This window comes from Dufourea novaeangliae, unplaced genomic scaffold (assembly GCF_001272555.1).
Source record: "Dufourea novaeangliae isolate 0120121106 unplaced genomic scaffold, ASM127255v1 scaffold14, whole genome shotgun sequence".
Lineage (NCBI taxonomy): Eukaryota > Metazoa > Arthropoda > Insecta > Hymenoptera > Halictidae > Dufourea > Dufourea novaeangliae.
In genome coordinates, this window is record NW_015373890.1 from 3,303,764 (window position 1) to 3,326,044 (window position 22,281).

Consider the following 22,281-nt stretch of genomic DNA (forward strand, 5'->3'; position numbering starts at 1 on the left):
TAGTATGTAGGGGAGTCCGGGGCAGTTTGTAACACGGGGTAAGTTGTAACATAGTTAACATTTCCTGAACGACAAATTTGGCAAAGCAGCATGATGCCAGAGCGGTTTGAAAATATTGATATCGTCGGTTTCATTGCAACAATCGATCATCAAGTGCCTGTTTTGCAGCTACAGGTTAGATTTTTCTAGCACTTTTATTTCAATTAACCACCATCAGAAACCGTTTGAATTTTTGCTTCTTTGTCGCAAACGAATCATTACTAATGATTGAAAATCACAGCAATTTCTATCTGACTTTTACCCTGTTCCTTTAAGAGAAAAATTAACTTGCGTTGATGGTCACTCAGTTCACTCTTTTATAGCACATTTCAAGAAAAACTTTCTAACTTTCAAAATTTTAACAGCAAACCTAAAGACAAGTTAATGTGTGTTGGCAGCGAGTACTGTCAGTAGATTGTAACTTTTAGGAAGAAACATAAAGTATAGACTATGGACTGCTCAGTTGTTTCATGACCCACTATAAACCTTGTCAACAGTTTTAAAATTCCTTTGAACTGCCCGACAATAAATGATAAACAATAAAAAGCTTTCAAAGAAATAGCTTCCGCAGCAAACTATCATAATAAGGATGTCTAATACTTTTGGCCAAGGCTATATGACTTATTGTCAGTGGTTTTTGTGATAGGAAGAACCTATTTAAATGAAATGAATATTATTAACGAATTGTCGTCAACTCACCCCATGTTGAACGCTGTAACGACACCGTGCCGCGTGTCCAGAACACAAACACCGTCCGCCGATATTAATTTCCTTTATCGAATAAAAGGCGCGTCTCTTGTCCACGATCGCCTCGCCGCTACGTCGGAGACCCTGAAGCCGTAACCGCACGTATTTAGCCTTAGTGAATTCCTGAAGGGTCGTGCTGTGATTCAGGGCACCGGGTCTGCCGTTCACCAGATGTGTATGGATCTGAAATGGAAAATAGGTGCTTGGTCGAGATGTGTTCCCATTGTTCTTCAACATTAAATGTCATGTGGGAATAAAACTGTATCGTAAACATTGCATTATTAAAATGTATTTTCTTAACCTTTGTTAATCCAAAGGAACAATGTACGGTTTATGTAACGGTAAACAAAGTAAATTTTGTGGAGAACGTCTTGCTCGATCTTCAGAGCTAAAATTTCTTCTATGCATTAGGTTGATGCATAAATAACGGGAATTTTTCTATATGAAGGCAAAAGTTCTTATTTAAACATGAAAATCATTAATTAAACAGTTACTGTCATAAGCTAATACATAGTCCCTACCAACTTTTTTAAATCCTTGTTAATTTTCTTTTTTCAAAAAATTTAATTGCATCCAAACAATTACCTGTTTGTGCACTTAAAATTGTTTTAAATACAGCTAGATTTTCCAGTAACTTCTGTAACGTATATACGTCGCCAATAAATATAATCGGAACGTTCTAATCTTGTTCACTTGTTGACGTAAATTACCGGCTTGAATGAAAGCAGCAATTAATAACGACGATTCTAAAACGCTCGGTTACGGTACTAAATTCAGGAGAACGTTAACAATGAGCCCGAAAGAGTAAATCATTCGCGAATGGCGCCGTGTGTTAAGAAAACGAGTTCTATAAATGGCAATACGCGGCGCCTAATACGGAACAATTACATGGGTTTCGGGATACACACACCTACACTTTCCTACATTTCACGACTGACTAATTTTTTCGCCTTGTTACGCATAGGTCGTCATCTTTCCCAAGACAAACACCAGTTAGACTCACATTATACAAACGCCTCGCGTCAATATTATACTACTTTACTAACATCATACTAAACACTTTTGTCCACTATACAAATGAAAAGACAAAACACTATACATGAAGAAGCAAGAGAAACTACAATTTAGGAAAAAATGTTACTTATAATGTAACAAAGAATTTCAGATAGTTTCTCTTCAAAAGGTCCCTTTATGCGACTTTTTTTATCTGATATTGTAATAAAAAGTTAACAAATACATCGCTTAGATTTATGTTAGTTATATGCATGCTGAAAATTTTACCGAAATCGGTTAACGTTGTCATGAGATAAACACGGTTAAAAATGTTGAAAAACCGCAGTCTTTCGCGACTTTTGACCTACACCTGTAGTATATCTAATGATTCTTACATCTTTCGATGCCTGTTACTAGTTTCTGTATTAACAGATTTCAATAAAAGTTGCAGCATGTATATGTATAACTGACATAAATCTTCGAAATGTATTTATTAAATTTTCATTACAGTCTTAGACAAAAAGGTTGTAAAAAACAATATTTACTATTTCCTTCGAGATTGCAAACAGTCGCAAATTTTTCAAAATTTTTTTAGCACATCCTTTAGTAAACTAATCCTTCTAACTTCACAAAGAATCTCAAGTCACTTGGTGCAATTTTGAAAAAGTTGTTTGCTTTTAAATAGCGTGCGAATACTTTTTTGACTCACTGTACATATACCTCTCCCTTCCAACAATTTGAATCTGCAGGTCATTCGCGATCGCAAATTCGTTTACACATTTAGAAAATGAATCTAACTTCACAAAAAAAAACTCAAGTCACTTGGTTCAACTTTGAAAGAGTTGTTCCGTTTTAAAGTACGAATACTTTTTTTTTACCCATTGTACGTTTCACCTCGAACGAAAAACAATCACAGATGCGTCCAAAAGGATCCATCCAGGTCTCCGATCCTGGAACAACCGATTCCCGTGAAAACCGCGCTGTTCCAGCGGTGACGCACACGTCGCTCTCGGCCGATTCCCCGTTCCTCGATTCCCGATTTTTTTTCCACCGTCGCGTCGGTTTCTACCCGGCGTACAGAAGCTGGCAAAGCTGGCAACCCCCCCTAGGAGGTGCGTACGTGAGAGACCCATATAAGGTCAGCCTACGCCATACATGGCCGGAATGTAGGGATCGCCGTTTTTGTATCATCGATTCCGTCTCCCTTTCCCTCTCAACCCGCGACCGATCGTTCCGTCCTACTCCTTTTTTCCCCGTCCACCTTCTCCAGTTTACACAAAACCGAGCCCCGAGCGTACCGCGGGGCTCGTGCACGGCCTATAAGCTCTAATTATCCGCCGCTCTATTTCGCAGCAGCGACTTTAAGGCCACGGAACAATGAAATTCGAGCGAGACTTGCGCCCTAATGAAAGGACAAAGCGGTCGTATATTCCGAGGTGCAAACGGGACGTAAATATGTATGCGGACCACTATGGTCGTTTTTTGGGTACGTATTTAGCGAGACACTCGGGCAAAAAGAGGCTGGTAGAGGAATATAATGACACTTGTTTGGTCAAGAGATTTCAATCGTTACACGGTAAAGAAAGATTGTGAGGTCTGCAGACGTGATTCTTCACGTGACTAGTTCTAATAGTTTTGAAATCACTGAAATTAAAAGATTATTAGAAGAATATGATATCTGCAGACTGAAAGGATTTAACCATTAGACATTCTAATGGTGATTCTATGAATTCTCATAAATTGAAGAAGGTGGGAGCTATTGGACAACACATCTAGATACTTTCAATATTGTTGGAATCATGTCGTTTGATATTGGAATATTTATACGTAATGGCACCTGTACCTACGATTTATATCATAAAATAGACCTAAATATATCTGTTGTTAGACAACATTATTCGGATAATCGAGGTTTTGTGTTGAGACCATTTATCAATAGACTTTTGGTTTGGTAGTAAGAAACTAAGATTGATGGATACACGTGATAATTAGTAGGTTGTTGTATAAATTATGTCTTTCGATTTCTTGTTGGATAAGATCAACTAATTATTGGATATAAATTTCTTAAAGATATTGTGTAGGGTGGTTCTGAAAACAGAATTGACCAATTTGTAGATGCATAGAACCCACTCAAGTGGCGAAAAAACATCGAGTCAACATGGGTCTGCAGATTAATCCCGAATCAGGTTCAGACTACTCATGAATAGCTCATAAATTTTAAATTACCGATATATTATGTTACGGATAGGATGCGGAAAATACTGTATATTAAAATGATAAATAGAGACATACATTTAATCTACATTGTAAAATATGGTAGTTAGTGTCTGACTCGTAATAAATGACCGTTTACAGGTCAACTTTTGCCCAAATTAATTTATAATCTGAAGTTTTTCACTTACTTTAACGTCTGCTGCATTAAATTAAATTCTTCGATCGTGTTTTAAGTAAATTATTGACTGTTTACAATTTTTAAACTTTTTAAATTTTACTAAAGGTTTTTATAATTCTACCAATAAAATTCAAACTATTTTTTATTCGGCTTATACATGCAGCAACTAAACGAAAACTGTACCTATAATTTATTAAATATGTAGTATAAATTCAATATAAACAGAAAGAAAAGAAAAAGCTATGTTCGTATGTAGTAACATTATTAAAACTACAAATAATTTATGCGATTAATATCAACTAACAAGTTTCCAACAACTACTTAAAAAATTCAGATTAAATTTTATTCCTCTACAAAATACGAAAGATTATTGTTAGCCTGCAGACTTATAGCGTATCCGATTGTTTGTAGTATTAAACAAATAAAGAATAATTAATATAAACACAACATTGGCACGTTCGAAATATTAACAAGCACCATATAACTAAAAATACGTAAGGCTATGTTCGATTAATTATTAAATACTTCATCAATCCCCACCGACATGTGCAAATTACTTTATATCCGCGGATAGGTGATACACCGGCAAAAAGCCTCGATGTTCTCCGGAAATGCCTTGGAAGACTAGTTTCCGTCGAGACGTACCCTCAACGGGTACACCGTTCAACCATCGTCCGGCTAATCATCCAATCATGTAATTATAGGAACGGTCCGCGTAGAATGAACGGTAATTAATGATCTCGTTTCGAACGGCTACTACGATAAATCGAAATAACGGCTATTTTGGCGCCTTGAATTTTCATGTGGAATGTAAATATGCAGTGAGAACCGTTATTTTTTAACGAGAACGATCGATGATTGATAGTCATGAAAATTTCCGGACAAACTACAAACATTATTGAATCGACATCTTCCTCTTCGATCGTATATATGAGACGAGCTTTGGTAATCATTATGGGGTAGTCCAGTGTCCCTTTAAACCGTTCACAATTACAGTGGAGTTTCACTTGAACAGGTGTGTTTATAGTCTGGGTCGGTTTTATTGAATAAACAAATGGAAGCTGAACGACTCGAAGGACTGTGCTGGTTGGTAATTATTGTAATTAATCAATATCTGTGATGAGGGACTATTTGCAATGTGATGATCGAGACTTCTCTGGCTAACTGTGAGAGCTGTTTCACGATGATCGATTTTATTGCGGAAAGGAATGGTAGAACATGGTTATAAAGTTTGTTCGTTTGGCGAATGATATGGTATTACCATACAAATTTCATTATATTCTGTTTCTGAGTTGTTATGGTCAAGACCTGTGTTTTAGAACGGAAAATTAACAGAAGAACAGAATCTTTTAGACTAAAATTTTGAATTTCAAATATGAAATGTCGCTCAAAGTACCGAAATCTTTAAAAATGTATGTACAATTCTCCTAATAAAAGACAAAACATTCATTAGATGCAACGAAATCCCTATTTTATGTTAATGAATCACTACTCTTGTCTTCATGAATCACTTTGCAAAATGTTATTTTGCATAAAAATTCACCATCTAAGTATAATCAATCATAACATTCTTTTAAATTGCATGTTAGTAATGTTCAAAAAGCGTTTAGAAAATATCGTATTAGGGAAGAAATAGTAATATGTATTTAATATTGGCTAGGAGTGAACAAATAAATTTATAAAATTAATTTTATATAAAATTTATAAATCATTAAATGTATAGAATTAATGTACTTGTTAAATGTTAAAAAATTCTATGTAATTAAAAAATTAAGAAAATTTTACGGTTCGTATAAAAAGATGTAAAAGTCAGTATCAATAAGTACCTCTCCGTTTTCCATAGGTGTCTGTCTGGAATATAGGCTAGTGCAAATGACTTCGTCGTCGCCGATGTAAACGGGCTTTCCGGAAACGGGCGGCGCGGAATATCGCGTCCAACATTCTTCATCGCTGGGAGCGTAATACTGCCACGGCTGGAAATTTTCACCGTCCAGAGACTTCTCCAAAATCCAAGCAGCTGGTCGCGGTGAATTGGCTGCCTTTACTATCACGTATTCCACTTGATACACCTGAGAACAGAACATTCGAAACGTGTTAATTTATAATTATTCGACAAAAGTACATTTTTTTTAGTAGTTTAGCGTCTTTTTAACTATAAGACAGGTTTAAAATTAAAAATATTTTTCTGACTTTTTAATAAGTAAAATTTGGCCCGCGAATATTTATGCAAATATAGATTTTTATGGGCTAATTTGCCAGAACTGGGTTCGAAGGAAGATTTATTTACTTTATTTACTATTCTATCAGGTTCCAAATAAGATAAAAATCTCTTTATACTTTCTTAAACTCTTAAGTTTACTGAATTATAGAGAACCGTGTATGCCATAAATGCATAATATTGGGAGTCTAGTAATAATGGTGTTATCATGATCAATACGCTGGCATGTGACATTCCATTTTTTAGTATTTTGTTAATTTGAAAATTACAATATAAAATAAGTTATTTTTATGGTTACATGGCACGGTATACAGTGTGACTCCGAAAGTTATGTTACGTGAAAAGATAAGTCGAATTAATCTGAAACGCGTGTATTCGTCATGGTCGTAAGTAGAAACTGAATGCAATGAACAGACGTGCTAGCCAAGCCCTATTCAATTGCGCGCGTATCCAGCAGATTTTCACTACAATAATTTTAACTTTTAGAAGGAATAAACTTCCAACCAAACATTTATACAAATAAGTAAATTTCCTTCCTCGACCATCGTACTTCTCTTAAGTATTCTGTTACTTTTTTAGTTTCGAGGTAACATTGCAATTAAATTAACGCACCACCTTACAACTGTGTAAAATTTATTTATAAATTCCTACGATATAGAAAACTATTCAAGGTAAATGCTTCGTTGTGAATGAAATTAACCTCAACAGTCCACGAGATTTAGAGCACAGTATCTTTGTTGTATGTATACAGCCATGAAATACGATGGACTTGATCATAATTCACCAAACGTGATCCTGCGCTCACGAGTGACTCGGGTATACTGCTCCAGTGCAATAATTCGTTGTTGTCTAGGTGTCACTGATGGTACACAGAACGCCTACGGTGTTCTACGGTCGGTTCGTTTCAGCCCCACGATGGCGGAAAGGATGGCAGAGTACTCGCGGATACCCTACAGTTATATCTCATGGATATCCTACAGTTTGCCTGGTACCCCGCGGAGTGTTTCGAATTTCCGGTCTGATAATTAATTCGTGGCAGGCAGAAAATGTGTATGTACGTGGTAATTTGCACCGCGGGACTACTCAAGACCCATTCAAGTACGCTGCATTCTGTGCGGTAGTAACAGATAACAATAGACGATTGATGTCGTTGTGTCAGTTTACATATGTAGATATACACAATAAAGAGTATTTCGATACAATAATTCTGTCAAGAATTTAAGTGTCTATCGAAATTATTTAAATTCTGCTTATTACATATAAGTACATTTTTAACCTTCACCTGATCAATATCAAACCCATTTTAAATCATCAAAAATAGTAACAAAGGTTGAGAATTACAGTGGCAAATTTTTTTAATTTGGACATACACTACTATTTTAAAAATCCTCCTTTTTTCTATTTTTTCTTTTCTGAGCGCCTGAAGGTTAAAAAAACACGGAAGAATCGATAGTCAAATTCGAAAATGTCGCCATTTTGTTAATTACCGAGTTTTTTCATTCGTTGTGGTACTTGCCATAGCCAAACTCCGAATTAAGAATCTTCTTGACATTTTTATTTTAGATAGACAGAGCGGCTGGTATTACGGACATCACTTTTTTTATAAGCGATTGTGTATCAAAAAATTATAAATGTTCTTGAAATATGTATAAATATACCCTGAAACGTTAACTGTAAAAGTTGTTATAGTTTCTTCGCAAAAAAATTTAAAAAAATTTTAAATGTTAAAGATGACGCTCTTAGATACGACTGCTTTTTGCTACGTAATTGTTCCAATAAAATTCTGGGCAACTCTGACAGAAAATGCACGTCGAAAGAAGCAACTTTTCTCAGAGTTTTTAAATAATTTGTCCACGGTAGCGGTAACTCACGACCACTACAGAGTCGGACGTCACTCCTGTCACCCGGCGGACACGCGTCCGCGGTGTTTCGCCGGATCAACAAGACGGGAGAAGGAGTCCTCCTCCGTTCTTCTCGGTCGGGCCCCCGTCTTTGTCGTTTTCGTTGTCCTCGTTGTGTCGTCGTTACGCCGGGCATTGTGAAGCGGGACCGACGACGCCCACTTTCGGACCATAAAGACAGATCGCATGTCCGCGATACCAGCGGGTCTCCGCCGTTTCCTTCTAAGGACTTCGCCCGGAACGCCTCGATTCCCGTGCCACGAGAGGAAGCGGACTTCAATTATCCGATCCTTTTGCTACGTCGATGCCTGCGCCGGGCATGTAGATGCGCCACTCGATCCCTCTAACTAGCCGAAACATGGAAATCGGCTTGTTAATGCTCGACCCTGAATGCACCACGGTTTAACGGTGGTCCTTGGTCAACCGAATTTTTGGGTATGTATCGGGTGGTGGGTAAACAACAGTTTTTACAGGGGCTTATGGAGAGAACTGTAGGGGAGACCAGGTACCAACGTAATGATTTGTCTTTTTGAATCTGTAATTTTAAAATACTGTGGAATTTTTAAGAGATTCTTAGACGACGAGAAACCTTGAATATACCGTTCAACAAATTTTAACTTTTTTTCGGACTTCTGATAGTTTATAGCCGTTTTTTTTATGGTTTTTTGTGCCCTGAATGCGAATATGCAAACGGGTTTGCGCCAGCATCCTTAGTTTTCGAGAAATTTGATTTTGAAAAAAATGCAAATTTTCAACTTTACTAATTTCCTATGTTCGGACAGTCATAGTTCTTCGGTTGATTTTTGCGTCAAATTATTCTATAAACAATCATTTGGTTCGATGTTAATTTCAATAGAATTTAATCCAAACCAAACCAGTATAGTTACTACCTGAACATAATATGAGGTTTGAGCACGTTTAATAAAGTCTCATTTATAAAAATGTAGCAAGTGATATTTCTTTTAATTCTACTATTATTTATGTTGAGATTGAGTTCTTCCAGAACGAAGTCATTTCACAATATAACAAAGTGAATTTTCCAATAAAAAAAAATAGATACTTGAATGTTTCGATTAACCAATATAAATGTGAAAATATAGTCAATGCTTGTAACTACTTCAAATTATTTACATAAGAGCAACTGATAAAAAAACATTTTGTCCTATTTGTTAAATACAAATTCATGACACAGTACAAAGTTGTCTATAATATCCAAAAATGCTATAGTACGTCAGAGACTAAGAAAACTACAAAGATTATCAATCAAAACACAAATCGAATAGATGCAAGGGATCTTTCAATCATTTCACGCGAAGGTGTTTCGGAAACGTCATCGATATTTACAGACACTGGCCGCGGCCGTCGAAAGCTCGTAGAGTGAACTTATTTACAAGAAGGAGCGGGAACAAAGAGAAAGTAGAAGCAAGACGTGCAAACGTTCCAAAGGCTAAATATTTACACTGGCTGCACGTGTTCATCTGCTTCGACACGCTACCAGCATCGCGTGCCTCGTCATAGGGTAGGTCGTGTAGACGCCAAGAACGCATTCAGAATTCAAGGTTGATGTTTTCAAGTAGCAAGGGTATTGGACTTTGCTGACTACCGATGGATCCCGTAAAACGGGAAAAACGTAAAATAACGTCAACTAATAAAATATATATTAAAGTACCCGTCCTATTGTAGGAGGTGACCCTTCAGATACAAATTAATAGAAATCTTTCAATGAAATTGTTTGACTAATGAAGATTTTCGTCGGAAAAACGGTCACTACTTTTATACAAATCTAATTCAAGTAGAAAGAGCGAAAAATGGACAGACATGACAGTCAAGTCCTATCCTATAGGAAGAATATTCTACAAATGTTCAAAATTAATTTTCTTGATGCGATACAATTTTCAAGAAAGTCTATTAACATATATAGGAAAATAACACTCAGAATGTTGACCTTGCCAACATACTTGAAGGTCATTGAAATCGGTGAGGTCGCCTTTATTCCAAATAATTACCATAACTTATTCCTTTCTATGTGTCTTGTCAAATTCCAACCCCGTTCAGTCACATATTCGAACTCTAATAAGTTTAAACATCTTTAGGTCTCGATCCGTTGCGGGGCCATGCAAACGTAAAAAAGCCAGCCGTGTTCGCGGTAAATGTGCAGTCGCTTCGAGGAAAATTAAAAGTGGTCTCTCGCGGCTGCAAAAGTCACGCTCGATCTCGCTGGGAGCATCCGTGGAACACGATTTCTTTGCGAGCCGTCGGGCGAGAACAGTGACGGAATTCTCGTAACCGGGCTCGATCCTGTGAAACGAGCGCCGCGTCCAGTAGAAGGCTCCCACGATCGGTTACGACGACTAGTCGCCATCGAACGAGCTCGGACGTATCCACAGAGCCTTGTAAGGATGCGGCGGGTATTAGCATCGAATGACAGAAATGGCTTTATAGTGGAAGCTCGGGAGATGAAGAAAGTCGGTAATGACCGGACCCTGGCGCAGCTCGGCCTGCGGGGAGTCGATGATGAGCTTTGCTTTTGCTTCGAATCACGGTTGAATCGGGGTCGATTGTGTTGGAATCCTGGGTGAGAAACTAAAAGACCGATTCTACTTAGTGACATACATAATATACAGGGTGAACCACGAATCGTGATCAGTAGAGATTACTCTGTTATTAACAGACCGATCGAAAATGTTTTTATCAGGTATAGCATGGTTTCAAGAGAGCTTTAACCGGATTATAGCAAATTTTTGGTCAACTCTTTTTTGACATGATTTTTCAAGGCCACCTTCAATTTTTTGTAAATATACCTATAATTTTTTTACGCCTACCTGTTAGAGGATTTTAAGACGAATTCGGTAAGTATCATAACATAACATGCGTTACTTTTTTTGTCATATGGGTCGAGGAAAGATTAAGGAAATATTCGAACTGTAATATTACAAAGATTATTATATGTTACGGCATTGTACGCGTTTAGGATGTTGAGCTCTTGCCTACTGTTTGTCAAAATTTCGTTCTGGTTTTTAAATTTATAGGAACTTTGGATCGAGTTACTTACGATTCGGTTGAAAAATGATAAAGATAGTAAGTTTAATTTTCCTGAAACCATAATTATCTACACTTGAATTATGACTTGAAATGATCCAGAAGCTGCATTTCGACTCAGTAACCGCATCTTCTCGGAACAATTTGCGTCACTGAGATTACCCTCTGAATTAGTCAAACAGTCGTCAGAGCCACATGGTAGCTAATTAGGTTTATAGCAGTGTTTACAATTAACCACGTCGTGAGGATTAATTGCCCAGCGGTAGACGTATTTTAAAGCACACCCTCGTAAGTGGTAATGTGTCCTATAGCGTCATCGTTCATGCCACGAATCCTGCGACTCTTATTTTTCTCCTCGTTTGTCCTACTTTCTTCTTTCATTTCGTTTTCTTTCCGCGCGTGTTAGAAGGCGGTTAGTAAACATGATAAACGACTTACACAGTTATCTATTGATATGTAACGTCTTGAAAGAAATGAGTATTAAGTACCTTAATTCTGTTTTTAAAAAAAGGATACTGTGCATCGGAAAAATAGACAAGTATCTCCAGACCATAAGAATCAGTAAAAATAGTACGATAAATCAATTAAGAATTTGTTTCTTTAATGGTGAATAATTTCCCAGGAAAACAGGTAGGAATGTTTTTCTTTAGAATTAAAATTAAATGTAGATTTTTGAAAGGCAAATTTAACGGAGCGTGTTTAATTAAAATAAATCATAAACGAAGAGAATTTAATTTTCATTTATATCATGTTAAATCAAAATCGTGTAAATAAAATCTGATTGTACTTGCAAATGGTCAAATAATTCCTAATTCACAGATTGTAAACACCAACAGCAATAAGTGCATGCGAAGAAATTGTTAAAATTTAATAGAAAAACTCATTAACACGATGGAAAGGAAAGGTTCTCAAAAGGCTAACTATACTGGATCAATAGTTGATTATTAAACAGAAATTTTAGCATAATTAGTCGTTAAATGCATTCAATACTGTCATATCGCGTACGTTTCTGAAGGAAATGGATGATACGAAGACGTTATAAAATCAAAATATAAGACACTTTCTATCTACACAGTTCCAGGAATAATAAATATAAACCTGAAATCCATTTAAAAGTCGCCTACCCGTGTTTCAACTGACAAAGTGTCTGCACTTCCGAATTCGCAGACTGTAAGCTCGCAAATTGTCCGCGACTGGTCGCATAAATCATCCCGATATTTAAATACTCTAATTATAGGTGCCGGAACCGAGCTACTTTCTTAGCGCTCTGGTCAAATCCCTCGACATTAAATATTTTTGCCCCTGCTACGTCGTTCAACACGATATTTCCGGGGTTGACATACATATTGCTTGTTAACTTAATAAACGAACGGATCAAGATTTCATTGTCAATTAATTCTAAATAATTCATTCATATAATACATTCATGACTACATCATCACTATCGCAATTTGTATTCCCCATGATTTAGATTAGATTAGATTTCTTTTACCAATCCTTACAATGTCAATGAAATAGTAAATGTCAACGTGAACGTAGGAAAATTAAACAGAGGTCACTAAAGCATTGCTTCGTAAGTATCATTGTTACTGTTACATGTAATTTTTATAGAGAAATGTGTGTAGATTGAGGATATTTATGCATACTCAATGATTAAGACACTAATTTGTGAATATAACAATTAGACAGAAATTTATTTTGCTATTAATAAATATATAAATATTATTAAATTTTAGTAAGGATTTTATTATATCATGTTCTTCAGGGCAAGAGATGCTATACGTGCATGAATATTCGCAGTCTGGAACTATGGATTACAAAAATTGTACTAAATAACAGTTCAAAAACAGCTGATAAATAATAATTTAGTCTTTTAATTTTGTGTTCTTTTACCCTTATAATATACGGTGTACAAATAAGGTACATATTTAGGTACACACTGTATCTCATAATAAATGTACTGAACAGGACGAAAAATGTGCAATAGTAAAAATTACATTGATTTATAAGTCTTTTTATTTTTCAGTTTCTACTCAAATTTCAATTTTTATAGAAAAAGGCATTTTGTTTCTTCACATGACGAGTATACTCGTCGTTACCCAAAAAGTAGTCATTTCGAGTACACTCCTCAAAAATACCGTTGAAGGGTAAAACTTTATCAAACTCTTAAGTATATGTATAAGACTCTAGAGAATCCTACATGGTATAAATCCAAAGTCTACTGATAACTGAATCGATTGTGTATACATTCTTCAATAAATACACACTGCGTACGTTCGCCAATTACTGACATTCCCTCGCGCTGGAAGCAGAGGTCGACCAGTTGCAATTTCATCGGTAGAGCACAAAGGGGAGATTAACTTGGCCACGTCATTCCGCCCATTCATTCCTTTTCAACGATCCCCCGGTACTTTTGTTTCGGGGTCCGCGGGGATGATATAACGCTAAAGTAAATTGCACGCTCTATTCTCGGTGTAGGCCAGATATTCTGAATACACAGGCGAACGCTATTTTCTGACTGCATGTGGCACGTTCGTACGAACCGTAAGACGGGTTGAGTAAAAAAGAAACGTCCAACTGCGATAATGCGGTGGCAATTCTCAACCGCAGGATTCGCGAGTGTGCAATTCACGTTTGTAATTTTAGAAGAACATTAATTGTTCGAGCATTGCGCAAAAACGTATCCGAATTTTTTGTTTATTAGAACTTAAGAAAACATATTTTCGTTACCTGTATTACCTTCTTACTATTTTTATTTACTATTTGTTAAGAAATTATATGTTTACAATTTACGCGTTCAATAAATTTTCGGAAACCAGGCAGCAAAGTAACCCTTTATTATTTTATTATATAAATGTTTATAAGTTTGTATCAAACAATATTTTCCGAAAAAAAATTCTTTTTTGTGTATGTATATAATATGAAATAATACACGTAAAATCTAGCTACGTTTGCACAAGGTACAATTAAATTATCTAAAGACAGTAAAGAAAAATAAGAAAATTCGAATAAAACTCTAAGGCAAATTTTCAAAACAAAAACGTTTTTAATACCTTTGCCTTTCAAAAATAACTTTACGTAGAAAACAACAAATTAGTTACAAAAACCGACGGGTTACGATCAAAATGAAAAAAGATTCATGTTCGTATCTTTAATAGTTATGGAGACAAAAATTCTTTTGTGATGGTAGTTTTCGTAAAAATCAGTGAAAATTACCAACTTTGTGGGTCTGCATTTTTTAAACAATCTCAAGACCAAAAATATGATGCCTAACCCCTCCCAATTTTCATATGAAGTATAACAAATTTCAATTTGACAAGAATCCCAGACATCGTGTACAAAAGTGATCCGCTTGGCGTGGAATGATTCAGCACACATTCAGTGCCACATAACGTATATCAAAGTTACTGTTTAATATCTTCTCTTGATAAATTGCACAGGAAGCAAATGAATAAAAAGAAACATGACTGGACACTGACACTTTCGGAAGAGATTGTTTTTACCGAGCTGGAGTGACCGCGAATGGATTCTTCAAAAGCTGCCTCGTTTGAGAATTCTAATAAAGACAAGTGTCGCCCTTTTCCCAGGTGAAAAACTCTTCCCCGAGGCCGAGGAACGAGTCTCGAGGACGCAAAGAGGGGCACTTCATGCCGTGCCGGCTCCAGGAACCGTCTGTCCGGTAAACTTTCTTGTCGCTGCACCTCCGTGCACCCCCATTTACGGTCCTCGCAAGATAGCGCACAATGCCAATTTATTAGTGGTGCCCCTTAGCCTCTTGGGTAAACGGGTCCTTACGGTCTCTCCCATTGCACCCATAAAGGGACGACCGACACCTTGACTCGTGAGAAAGGGAACGACGAGAGATGCTCGCTTCGTCTAATCCTGCTTTCGACTCACAAAAACATAGAATGAAAATTGTAACATTGTTTTTAATCAGATTTGGAAATGTTTATAATTAATTTTCCATCCTGGACTGTGAATTCTATGGGTTTATTATGTCGTTATGCGAATGTGTAGATCGTTGCAAAATAAAAAGTTAAATGAACTTTAGTTGATGTTTTTATTTGATTTCATTCGTGGTCTAATGGAAGCTTACGTGGAAGTTTAGGTGGTATGGTTATTTTAAAAATTGTAAAATGTAAGGATGATTAATATTTAAGTGCCATTTCCTCGAAAATGGTAATATTAAATTTCTTCACTTCAGAAAGTGTACTCGATCGTAAAATAACGAAAGTACAGTGGGAAAAAAATAATGTTACGTATGAAGAATAATATGACAGTATACTGTACATGTAAAGAACAAACGACAGTAAATGGTAAATAATCTAAACGATCACTATAAACAAGGTGAATAATGGATACCATCTTTTACTTAATAAATTACAAAATTCTATACGAATTACTCTATATGTATACATATAATAAGGGATTCGTTCTGATACTTCTTAATTCTACAACAACTTGATAACATTTAACTTGTCAGTCATTATAGGTATTGTTATTAATGATACATCACAAATAGCAATATTCCGTAATTTATACTGAAGAATTGTTCCAATTTTTACTAGAATCAATGAAAAAATCTATTTCAATAACCAGTTATATTATTGAGGAACTTCTTGTATACAGTGTGGGGCAATAACTATGACCACTTTGAATATTGCCGTTATTTGTAATAACATGAAAAAATGTTATATACAAAACCGACACGGTATAGAGGGGGGCATATTGTGACACAAACATTTTCTGCGTGGGTGAAGGCATAGAGAATATTTCACTGTCATCTCTATTTTTTCTAATGGAATGCTGTTTTTTTATCGCGATGTGATAGCCGGTATTGAGTCGACTTCAGCGACCTATCATTGAAGATCATCCAAGGTAAATTTATTCCAGGTACTAAAATTAATGTTAAATCGAATGTTAATTTGGCGTAAATATCAGTAATTCCAAATACCAACAGGTAGGAGCATGGTAGGAGGCCCTTCTCCTATTTACGTCACTTTTTCCCTTAGCGGAAGCCGAGTTTGCTCGTCGGTGTACAACCGAAAATACCGGTGTAATACTGGTATTTTACGTTTCGGTAGAAGTCCCTGATCTCACGCGACCCCTTTGGACGGCCGCCTGGTTGCAGCACGGTGTATACACGATACAAATGGTAGCGGTGCTAAACGATCGTACGGACGCTTATTGTTGCCGACACGCGTGAAACGGCGAAACGTTCACGTGAAACCGGCGCGGGCACACGTGCAGCAACCACCGTGTCCGCGGCGTGTACGTGCTTTACGAGCGAAGGTGTTGCACCGCGAGATCCTGTCGCGGATAACAACGCGACGTGAGATCTGTTTACGATACAAGCCTCTCCAGTTCTTCTGCCGCCCTTTGCTTCCTCTTTTCTTCATTGTACCGAGCCCGGGGAACCGGTGTCCAAGGGACATTTGTCGTGCGCGCCTCTATATCCTCGGCAACAGCGTTACAGAATGGACGGTAGCACTGCGTTAAGTGCGTTACCATAACGCGTTGTAATAATTGGATTTCGGGGGTGAGTTTGTTTTAAGGGGTTATGCCTACCTGCGAGCTCGAAAAAAGACATGTACTTTCGGAATTTATTTTTAAAAAACTTGAAGACTATTTTAAACATACGTCATTGTATTCGAAAGTGTACATTTTAAAGTGCTTATAATAATTTCTTCATTGCAAAATATTAATAAATACGGGAAATATCAGCGATCTCCTGGCGACGTTTTTATGTAAGGCGTTTTGCGGTGTAATATATTAAATTATCTAGTGCCCGATCGTTCATTATCCTGAAAAATTAGGTTACGACAAAAAAGTCGTTCTTTTTTATCTATAAAATAAAAACTACGCAATGAAATACAAAAAGCCATGATCAGGCACTAGATTTTAATGTATAATATTCGACAGTCGCTCGCAGAGAAGAAAGCAATTTCGTATTCCTGCGAGAACTCTCGCGTGAGAAACATAATGTCCGGCAAGAAAAATTGGTGTGAAAATGAAATCAATAATTTAATTAGTGTCCACGAAGATTATTCCGTGTATTGAGAAGTTTAATAAATTTTTTAATGCAATGAACAAATGTCTGTTTGTTTCTACGAATTGTGGATCACGCGTGAATGGTTGACACGACAATAAATAATAAATACGGAATATAAATTACGATTCTGAAGACAAAAGAAGCAACTGCCGCGATGTAGCAAACCACAAGACCTCGTAACCTTATATTCAACCAGAAATCCTGGTAGTCGTCGTCGAATCTGACGTCTAGCCGACATGAGCCTCATAATCGGATTATGTCGTCTCGCGTTACCTTAAATCCATCTGCAATTAATACGTCCACCTTCTATTTGGTAACACGACACCGTCCTAAGTCCGGTTGTTTCACGGGTGTATACGCCGTACATGTGTATATGCGTTCAGTGAATCGAAACGTGGTAGCCCGCGATATGACACTCCATCAAAATAAGACGTGTAACACGTAAACCGTGCATAAAGGGTGGCCCCGTAACAATTTCTACTGTTAACGCGTTGATTACACCGAGTTTTTGCTATTGGAATAAAATATTAAAAAGAAAAATTATGCATGGTTGATGTTAATGAAGTCTTCGTCATTAAAACTCTAACATTCAATTAGGTCACTATTTTCTGAGGTCTTATTAACGAAGCATCTGGTGACATTATGACTAATACCACACAAGATCACAAGACAGTCCATATTTTTATTTTTAGCAGAATCCTGCAAGTGGCGAATCGTTATCACTTACGACCCACGATAACCACTTGCAGACGCTTAAAAGAAGAAATGTCAGTACAGTCTATCTCTATACGATCAGATGAGAGTTTCATGATTTGAGAAGAAAGAAATTGTTCGAGACGCTAGATTTGGATTATTAATAATTCTACTAGAATTAATTTTTGGTTTATCTACTTTAGAGTCTTCCGTGTGAAATGAACATAATCAAGGCGAACATTCAATAAATTCCTACAATTCGACAGATAGTACAGTCACAGTGACATAACTGGGAGTAATATTTATTGCGAAAGTCTAGCAAATCCATATAACACGAATTTTTGAATACAAACATTCTCAATGGAATTAATAATGTAATCACTTATAAATTAATTAATGTGGACTTGTTAATTGTATTACGCTATACGTATACTATTTATAAATATTGAAACAGTTTCTTCATTGCTTACATTAATTTGATTATTGCGGATACAGTTTATTAATTGATTTTTTCGGTAATCTGTTGCTTCGATTAAACGTAACGAAGTTTAGGGAGAACAGGAACCACTGATGGAGCATAATGGAATTTGATTTCGATTAACGCTAGACAGAAAAACAATTTCTTGAACGAGAATTAAATTTCATTTGACGAGTGAGTGAGTTAAGCTGTTCGAAGGGAGGCGAAATCAAATTTCACTCCGAACGATAGATTTACTAAGAGAGTAAATTGTCGATTCGATGGATGTTTTAAAATCACTTTCATAAAAACAAGATATACATAACAACAGAAAACAACTTTATACATTTTTTAAGTTGAGAAATTAAAATATAAGGTGTACCAATAAGTAATCCTCTAGCTTATAAGAAATCTTCTAATTTATATCTTTTGAATCATCTTTAAACTTCCTATTTTATTAACTGTAAACCTTTAGACTAGTTATAACGGTATGATAATATTAGATGATGTGTATAACAGATTAATGTATATAAAAATAAAATAAAAACTAATTTATTTTTAAAAAGAATTATGTGTATATAAGTAAGAACTTATTTACTGTTTGATAAATTGTTATTTACATATAGACATTATTACTTCAATGTTAATTCCTCTGTTAGAACTGTGAAGTTCTGAGAACATCTAATCCAAATTTAATCCTTTGCACTCGGGTCGTTTTATTGAAGTACTGACGACAGCTGTTGCTATCCCTACTTCAGATTCCCAAGAAATCCACAAATTCTATATCTTGTGTAGACTATTCATGAAACCGACAATGTTCAAATTGTAAGATAGACGATATACAGTATGCGTCGCTCGATGAACTATATCTTAGCTATAATTACATACACACACGGTAGATTTTCGAACACGATTTATTCGCAAACTAAGCTTCGGATGAGAAAATTTTATTTTACATTTTATTTCTCCTTTTTCCATGAGGAATCAACACGTGCCCGCTTGTAATAATTTTAAATAATACTAGTATAAAGTGTACTGTTTTAGCTACAATTTCATCTTCGTATGTTCCCACATTCGTTTAAATTTTAAATTGTAGATTTAATTTTATGGATTTTTAGGAGCGGTCCAATATAGAAAACCGGTGGTCCAAATTAGGAAACTAGTTGCCTGGAATGGACCGAAGTGATTAGTTTAGTTTGTTTAAAATATTACTTTTATCATACATTTTTTCAATACGACCAATACACCATACAATCATCGTATAATGCTTGTCTTTTTTCCGTTTCTCTTTGCATCCTGCGATGTTTTATGCTTGTGTAAGAGAGAAAAATAAAAAAAAGTGGTCCAAAATAGGCAACTCTCTCCTATCTAAGTTTCAACAAAAACCGAAATGGTATTCAAAAAAAGTGCCCGACTTCGCGTAGAATGACCCCAACACGTTGCAGCGTGTGTAGGCAGCTGAGGACTTCCTAGAGTCATCGCGACACATCGTCCCTGGGATGGTGTGTCTGAAACTCGTCTGTGGAAAATCAACGAGCGGACACCGCGCGGTCTGCCACACGGATTCCACGTCCTGGTCCTCTGCCAACCTGATCTTGGCTTGGGCCTCGTTTCGTGCCAAGCACCCATTGCCAAAAAGTAATTCGCGTGTACGTGCGTCGACCGTAGCCGTCCGCAGGGTGGACGAGTGTGCGCGCGGTTTCTGGACGTTAACTAGATGGTCCTGATTGGGTGTGATGGTGGTGAAATTAGTCTGGAAGCGAGACCACGAGGAAGTGCACGCGCCACGATCCGATATAAACTTCCGTCGAAGAGACGACCAAATTGTGGCCCCCACTTAGGACTATTAATCTTACGCGGTGGTACGTTTCGCGTATAATATCGGCTTGCTTTTGAACGAGCATTTACCGAGGGCGGAAAGTGCTGAGGTTTAAAGCAGTAAATATTTACAGAGAGCCGTTTTGTGTGGCAAAGATTGGTCAGAAATTTATTTCTTAATTTATGGTGGTAAATAAATATTGTTAAATTTTATTGAAGTTGTTAGTCTACTGTGCTTTGCAGGGTGAAGCAAAGTTACGTTATTCTGGTTGAATTTTGTTCCTGATTTCGAAATTTTGTTCCTTGACACGAGCTTTTGTACTGCTATGGCGATTCTGTAACTGTTTATTTCATATTGCGTTCCATATTTTATAGTAATTAAAAGTAAATAAATAGTGTGATAAATTTTGGTCTACAGTAATCCCTAAAGAACAGATTGGGTTATGGTAACCTAGTCCGTCCGAAAGATATCTGGTATTTCTGAATGGTAAAGGGTGGGCAGTTATGTTTGTGGTGTTTTATCAAAAAATTTGTGACTAAATTACTTATATATTCAGTCCATGTGTATAACATACAGTGGTCTTTGAAAAGAATCGAAATGTATTAATACACATTTATCTGCTAATGCGTATTTACCATGCGTACAAATACTACGCACACCATAGATTAGAAGCACTTACACCTTTGATCAGAAATCAAATATATATTATTAATTATATTGGTTCCACATATGAATATTACTAAATATGTCTTCACTACTAAATAACAGATATGATACGAACGTCTTAAAGCAAAATTATTCATGTTGATAAATACTGCTAAAAATAAGTCAGCACCGCAGATATTAAAGCTCCCTTAGCGTAAACTGTTTTACCAGTAGACATTTAGCACCCTCATTTACAGTATGAATATTCCGCTTAACAATGTTCATATTGTTGCTTAAAATACTTCACCATCACACGGTGGATATTCTTCAAAATATTTTTAAAACAGAATTTATATTTTTCCAGAAACGTTTTTAGAGAATAACTTACAAAAGTTATTTGGAACCCACCAAAAACTTTCAGAAACTTCAAAACGATTAAATATCTTGGCGATCAATAAACTCGTAATTGCGCTTTCAATAATGCAACAGATAAGCATTGACTTCTTCAAACAATTAACATTAAACCTGGTTGAAAAGTATACGAGGTATTAATGGCTCCGAGCCATCGCCGAAAAACTTTGTGGGGCCATTTACGCTCCCGGACAATTATCAAACATGACGTTGCCTAATTTATTATACGCATTGTGCACGATGTAAGGGGGTGATGCGTTGCGCATGTGTGCGCCGTAGATGTGTGTATACCTCACGGGCTTTCGGATACGTTTCAAGCCGTTTCGGAGCACGGATGCTCGTTACGAGGGGAATCGCCTTCATCATCCACAAAAGTCCGAGGAAACGTATTATCGCGGGCTTTGGGTGGTCCAGGACCGTCGATTTTACGACTCGATTTGCTTCCTCGACGATACTGCGAGGGGCCCGCCAGGCATTAAAGTCTCCGTATCGATGAAAATGTCGATTTATTATTCCTGCTACATCCTTTATTTCTAATTCATTTTTAATGAAGGATTTAAACGGCATTCGACTGCACGTCCACTGGCGACTGGGAGTGGAATGTTAATGTTATATGATATAAAATAATATGTGTAAAATCTTGAAATTATATGCAGTTACACGTACAAGTATCAGCCCACTTCGTACGTATAACATATTTTACATATTTAATCGGTGTTGAAATCAGAAATAGTAATTATATGTAGCAATTGGTTAATATACACCTAATATTATACTTTCGATTCGGATGCATTCAATTTCGAAATTACACATAGTTTACTGTTTACTTAGAAAAATACTGTTAGCAGCGAGAGTAACAAAAGAACACGTACAAA

At 36.4% G+C, this 22,281-nt stretch overlaps 1 protein-coding gene across 1 annotated transcript in view; it reads right to left on the reverse strand.

The window, feature by feature from the left end:
- The window catches only part of LOC107186131 (laminin subunit alpha-1-like), a 79,221-nt gene that overhangs the window by 19,536 nt on the left and 37,404 nt on the right, over positions 1-22,281 (reverse strand). The window contains exons 3-4 of the mRNA XM_015573945.1: positions 5,998-6,240; positions 739-969 (exon numbers count right to left, since the gene is read on the reverse strand). Of these exons, the coding sequence (XP_015429431.1) occupies positions 739-969; positions 5,998-6,240 (474 nt within the window). The remainder of the gene's footprint in view (positions 1-738; positions 970-5,997; positions 6,241-22,281) is intronic.